This window comes from Stigmatopora argus, chromosome 3, assembly GCF_051989625.1.
Source record: "Stigmatopora argus isolate UIUO_Sarg chromosome 3, RoL_Sarg_1.0, whole genome shotgun sequence".
Classification (NCBI taxonomy): Eukaryota; Metazoa; Chordata; class Actinopteri; order Syngnathiformes; family Syngnathidae; genus Stigmatopora; species Stigmatopora argus.
The window spans coordinates 6,275,682-6,282,393 of NC_135389.1; the positions used below are offsets into that span (position 1 = coordinate 6,275,682).

The 6,712-nt window shown below is 38.6% G+C and overlaps 1 protein-coding gene across 1 annotated transcript; it reads right to left on the bottom strand.

Annotated features, from left to right (window-relative positions):
* Positions 1–776: 776 nt before the first annotated feature.
* LOC144071370 (DEP domain-containing protein 7-like) lies at positions 777–6,651 on the bottom strand. The gene is made up of 12 exons (XM_077596402.1): positions 6,490–6,651; positions 6,132–6,311; positions 4,529–4,670; positions 4,344–4,436; positions 4,071–4,264; positions 3,553–3,754; positions 3,304–3,443; positions 3,051–3,197; positions 2,801–2,943; positions 2,026–2,151; positions 1,423–1,498; positions 777–1,173 (listed from the first exon to the last, which is right to left on the bottom strand). The coding sequence occupies exons 1-12, from the start codon at positions 6,554–6,556 to the stop codon at positions 974–976; spliced, it is 1,710 nt and encodes a 569-aa protein (XP_077452528.1). The 5' UTR covers positions 6,557–6,651; the 3' UTR covers positions 777–973.
* Positions 6,652–6,712: the final 61 nt, after the last annotated feature.

Here is a 6,712-nt window from a genome sequence, read left to right on the forward strand (position 1 = left end):
CTTTTTTACCAACCATATTCAATATTGGATGCATGAGATATTTAATGATACAAATGAAAAAGGTTCTTTGCACACTGGAGATACATTCACGCACTTCCGCATTGCAACGAAGAAGAAGGTAGATGCTGGGTGAGCTGAGCTCTCACAGCGCCAGGCGTCGCTATTAGCGGCGGAAAGAAGTACTACTCCAAAAAAGGCGCGAAATACAAAATTGGACTTGCGAACATTTTTGGACTTAAACGCAATTTGCAGACATGTTCGTATGTACCGTTGTTCGTAAGTTGAATGTTCGTAAGTAGGGGAGCGTCTGTAGTCAAAAGTTGTCATAATATTTTCGATTTGTTTGATTCGTCATGATCATGAGATGTACTTTAGAATACTTTTAGTACTGATTTAAGAAAAATTACATACAATGAGATGTACTTTAGAATACTTTTAGTACTGATCTAAGAAAATGATTACATACAATGCAATTTTGAAAAAATATTTAAGGAAAGCAATGCTATATGATGCAGCACACAAATTTATTATCAATTTATTACTTATTAATGGAAAGATATTTATTAAATAAATCAAACTCAAACATTTCTAAAAAGCCTTGGTCAAAAGCAATTTGGTAATATCGTCTGTGTGACAGAACCTATGTTTTCAAGAAAGTTGTAGTATAAACATTTTGAGCTTTACCCGAGAGGTACTTTTATCACAATCGACAACAATGCAGGGATTATATTTCTCTCCCACAAATGATTAGCTACAAAAATTTGATCCAGAATATCTCACAGGCTGTAGTGCTTTTATTCCCAATCCACGACTACTCCAAAACAAAACAAATGATACATAATCACCAATATATAACAATATAGTACCCAATTGCCAGAAAAAAAACTTTACCACAGCCAGATAAAGAAGCCAATTGCAATCAGGATGCTGACCTTAAACAGTTTGGCATTATCTGCAAATGACAGATGCAGACCTAAAGCAGGTTTACAGCAGATTCACCAAAGTACTTATTAAATATTTCAGGATGGGCTTGATAAAACTGCCTCAGTCGACGTTTTTTCTCCTTGGGTAAGAGCTTTGTGTCAAGGTGAATCATGTGAAGCAAGGACCACAGTTCCTGATCAGTGGTTGTCTTTGTAGTGTCAACATAGCTCCTGCTGGAAATACGACAATCTACAAAACATAATAAAATGTGAGTTTTCCCACTCCCAATTAAAATGTTAGAAATACATTTTTACCAGGAGAGGCAGGAGTAAATCCAGAAATGTTGTTCTTGAGTGTAACTTATTTAACAAATACAGTATGACACACACAGTAGGCCTGTATCTACAAAGTTATTTATTTGCCCGACAGAAAATAAAATAAAGAGTGACAATTGTCAAATCAAATTACAATTCAATGATATAATCCAAATAAATTTACCTGTAACATCGGGCTGTTTCCCGTGAACAAGTCCAGCCAGCTTGTCACTCACTTCTTTATGTAATGCTCCAGGGATCTGTGATAAAAAGGAGAAAAGTCTGTTATAATTTTACACCAGATTACCTGAAACAAATTAAAAAGACCTTTGAACAACCAATTATCCGTTCCAAGCACATACTCAAATAGTGCCTGATTATATTAAAATTAACAACATCACCAAATCATAACATGCCTGTCTTTTTTTTTTTTTTAATCGCTCGTCATTGTCCGATTGGTGCTTAAGTGTCAAAGCTGCATTGAATTGATAAGGATTTTTTTTTAAATACCATTTGCAAAGAATTTTAAGCAATGACCGCAGTGAATAAACACCCCCTCAAAAAGTAAAAAAAAAAAAAGATCTTGGCCAAACTGGCTTTTGGAACTTAAAGAACATCTATACAGTCTATTGAGTCAATGTTTGAAAAATTGCCTTTGAGATGTGAACATTTGCACAATTTCATAAAGCAATCTAAATGTTTCACCCCATTTTGCAGGACAACAGGATTAATGTGCCTGTTACTTAGTCAAAATGCACAAAATGTATGCATTCTGATATTTTCCTACCTTAAAGATCTCCTTTAAGTTGCCGAGCATGAAGGCTAGCATCAGATCCCCTCTCTCTCTTGACAAAGCCTTGCTATTAAGAACGGCTTTGGAAAAAGTCTTCCTCACTGCAAGTCTGTTTTCCACCTATATATTAAACAAAACAGTCATATTACAGTGGACATTGAATTATGGTCTTTCCTTAAAACTGAATTCAGAAGACAAAAAGCACAAGATTTGTTCTTTGCCACTGGACGCCCACAATTTAATCAATGGTGGTTCAGAGTGCAGTAATAATAACTGTTGCCCTTGCAATTCCATCGCCAATGCTTTGAATAAGTATTTGCCTGTAGCTTATTTCTGATTCTATTTATGTATTTATTGAGGTAATTCCAGAACTCGAAGACATTTAGCTGCAGTTTTCTTCACCTCTCTGGTTTCCTCTTGAAAAAGAGTTAAGAGTAAGGAGTTGCAACTGTTCTTCTGACTAATATTTAGTTTAGGAGTCACAGTAACCGGATCACAAATATATAGTGTTAGCTTTTTCTCAGCTTCTAGCTTTTCCTGCTGATCAACAAGACAAACTATTCTAAAATAAAATGAGTTTTCTTATTCTGATCATATGCAGATGGGGGTTGCATGAAGTAGAGTGACATGAGAAAAAAATTACATTTTAGAGCATAACCCAGACATTTTTGGCTTCAAAAAGTAAGCACGACAAGTAATTTTTAAAGCATTGCTGGTTTCCCTTTTCAAGGACTTTGTTAGGAATGTTGCCGGCACAACACATGATCACCTCTTTGTCCAGTCTTATTTCTTGTACATCACCAGCGACTGTCATGAACTCAAGGATTCGACAGAGTTCCTCTCTGCAGTTTGGTGGCAGTAGCTTTAAGCACAGCTGCAGTGCTTCAAGCGCTCTGATCAATTTTTCAGTCTCTGGAAAGTGAAAGTACGTGGGAAGGAAATTAAGAACTGTAATAAATAAATAAAATCCAATTAATGGGTCAGGTTTAATGGTGCTTTATGCCAAGTTAAATCTCTACCTAGCAGTTCAGTTATTGCTGAATATACATCAGTCATTTGGTCAGGAAGCAGAGGAGGTTTATTTGTGTTGCTGTAGTGTTTCACTAATGTCCCATACAGAAGCATCTTACAATGAGCGGTGCCACTCTGAGAGAGACATTTAATCCCTGGAAAGAGACAGTGAAACCATTACTATGCATATCTATTCAAATGCCATGTGAAATACATCAGCTCCAAAGACTGACTCTGGTTAGTTCTCATTCAAGCACTTGCCTGGCATGATGCCATCAGCTTGCTCTTTGCTCTGTTGATCTGGAGGGAACAAGAGAGGCAGCTCTCGGCTCAGCTTCACCACTGGTTGGTCAGGGAGGAATTCCAGACAGTCCAGCGCTGCGCTAAGCCACACATCGTCTCTACACGAAGTGGTCAGATGAAACCAATGTTACATCTTTAATGAGATCCATCAAATTGGTCCTACCTCATATAATCTTTGTTATACATTTGCAAAGAGACAAAACATACTGAGAATCCCTAAAGGCTTTGAGGATTTGTCTGTCAAGGTGGTTGCTGCTGTCTATCAGGTTAGGATTATTGCTAGTCATCATTAGTGACGGAGCGGAGCATGGTGAGATCTGGCTGATCTGAAGCACCCCCTCCAGTAGGGGAAGGTCCACAAGATTTAATAACCTAAGTAGTGTTTGCTCCTTCCACACCTTATCTACCACTGTCGGAAGTACAAAACAGATATGTAGCAGGCAAATTGTATGAATTACACTCATTTAGCAGGATATATTTAACGTATGGCAACACTTCCAATGGCACTGAAACACAGTCACTCACTGCCAGCTTTTTAAAGTAAAAAAACCCGAATAGAAATCTACTGCACTGAATGGCAACAAATGAGTTCAACTGAGATTTTTTTTGTTGTTGCAATTTAGAGCAGGAAAACAAAAACAAATTATTTGACATCAAAAAGTATATCAGAAAAACTGAACATGGTACTAATCAAAACCACTCGCAGCCAACTTCTAATTTCTCACCTGACTGTGGTAAAACAGAATGCATCTGGACTCTTTTGGGACTTAGACTCAAATTTTCCACTCTGGTTTCCAGTGTTGAGCCAGCACTGACAGAACTAACTGACTGGGACATTTTAGTGGACGTCTGAAGGAATTTGCCAGGTGTGGGGGGCATCAGAAATTTGGGCCCAGAGGGATATTTGTGCTCAGCCTCTCTGAAAATACAAAAACAACAGATAATTATATAATAATTCAAGCAGTCACATACATTGGATGTTCAAATCGACATTGTACCTCTCAGAGGGAGAACTCAACAGTTTCTGGATACTGCACAGAACCAAACCGGTCTCTATGTCCCCCACTGAAGGTGCATGTTCATTAACAAACCTGAAAGGCACGATCATATTATGTCCACAAAGTCATAGCTTGGGAAAAAAACATTTTTTGCTGTATTCTACATGGTGCAAGGTCAGACTAACCTGTAAAGAGCACTCTTGCTGTCCTGAAATTCAGCCTGCTTCTTGTCTTTGCCAAACACTTTAGTTCCGACTGCCTCAAAAATATTGCAGTTCAGCAGATCTTGGCATACATTCACGATTTTCCCCCGGCTTGCTGTGGCCCCTTATATTTTTAAGGAAAAGAGTTATTGGGTTTATTGGGTGCCATTGACGGTGCTAGATGGCCAATCCATTTTGACTAGGAGAGCTGCCAGTCTTTTCCGGTCAGTAGCACTGAAACATGGACATTCACAGCCCATCCTGGCAGTCAAATTGAACTGATCATCTATCGTTGTGAATGGCAGGAAATGAGTTAAGATGTGATGCAATTCACGTGTTGCATCGTACACCTTTTGGAAGACAAATCACCATTTGTTCATTTATTCAATCCTAGCATAGGGAAGATCCCATGCACTTGCATTTTAGGTCATCAGACTCAACACTAGTAAGACAATTATGTAATTCAGGGTACAAATAGAATGAGTAGTCTACACAAATATTACTGAAGAAAAGAAAAAAATAAATCAAACTAGATGTGACCAAACTCTTCTAATTTGTTATCAATTAGTTAAGCCTGAGGCCTCAAAAATACAACCTGTGGGCCACCTGCAATTATGAAAATATCAAGTAATATGGCTAAAAAAATAATCTTAAATACAGCAAACACTTGGTTGCATTTGTCAGCTTTTACACTAGATGGAGGTCGTCACTTAAACAGCGCCTCTCCATTATTGCCAATTAATGTAGGAAACTGTAGAATTTCAGTATTTTTACCAAAATAAAATTGTTTGTTAAAAAATCCAATCTAATAAAAAGTCATCTTGGTTGTGATTTTAATTTTTTTTAGTAAGGTGTAAGCAATAAATTGATACATACAAAACTACATTTTTAAAAACTGATTTTTTTTCCCCCTACAACAAATGAAAAGGATTTCAAGATGACCATTGCATGATTTTTCTGAAAGCGGTCCTTGGAGAAAAACATTTGGACATCTTTGTGTTAAGCAGATCAAAAAGTGAGCAGTTTGACCACACTGGTAACATCCAGTTGTCAAGAAGTGGAGGGCATTAGATCACTTGTGCAAATTCCAAAACAAACAAATACACTAGTAAAACAATCTTTCGTCGAGTGCGATAAATTGTCTTAGAGTGAGGTCAACGAACAGATTATTCATTCATTCATTTCCAAAACCGCTTTATCCTCATTAGGATCACAGGGGTACTGGAGCCTAACCCAGCTGACTCCAGGCCAGAGGTAGGGGACACTCTGAATCGATGGCCAGCCCATCGCAGGGTACAAGGAGACGGACGACCATGCACACTCACTCCCATACCTAGGGGCAATTTCGAGTGTCCAATCAGCCTATCATGCATGTCTTTGGAATGTGGGGGGAAAATGGAGTGCCCAGAGGAAACCCACACAGGCCGGAGAGAACATGCAAACTCCACACATGTGGACCGACCTGGATTTGAACCCAGGACCCCAGAGCTGTGAGACCGATGCGCTAACCACTTATCCTTCAGGCCGCCCAGAACATGAATATTTCAGGATTGCCTGACACCACCATTGCGTGCTGCAGCCTCACCTTCAAAGGCCTTTTCAGATGCAATGTAGTCAGCCACAGCGTCCACAGCCTCACAGCCCAGGAAGCAGTCATTGTGGGATAAAAGATAAACTCGACGACGCCTCACTTCCAAAGAGTTCTTGAGGTGGGAAATGAGGCCACTTCCCAAGGAACGACACTGGGCTGCCTTCACGGTAAACACTCCAAATAGAAGTATAAGTCGTTAATAGGTCACTATCTATTCATCCAACGTCTCTAAAGAGAGTTTGCTTGTCACAAGCGAATTAATAAAAACAATTAAATGCTAAAATTAGTCACATTTGTAAAAAGAAAAAAAACTTTCATTAATACGTCATGGTTTAATTTTTTTTTAACATACCTAGAGGAGGGGTACGTAGTTTCTCATCAAGATTCAACGCCGCAGCTCTTTCTTTAATCGTAGACATATTTACATATTTTGGGGAAAAATCGGAGAACACGCTTATAGTTAACAACAAACAGGTGGCTATGAAGTGGCAATCAGCGCTTCCATTCAAGATTGCCATGCCTTTATTTTGTTATTAAGTGTGACCACTAGATGCCGCTAAAGTACAGCGCAACGA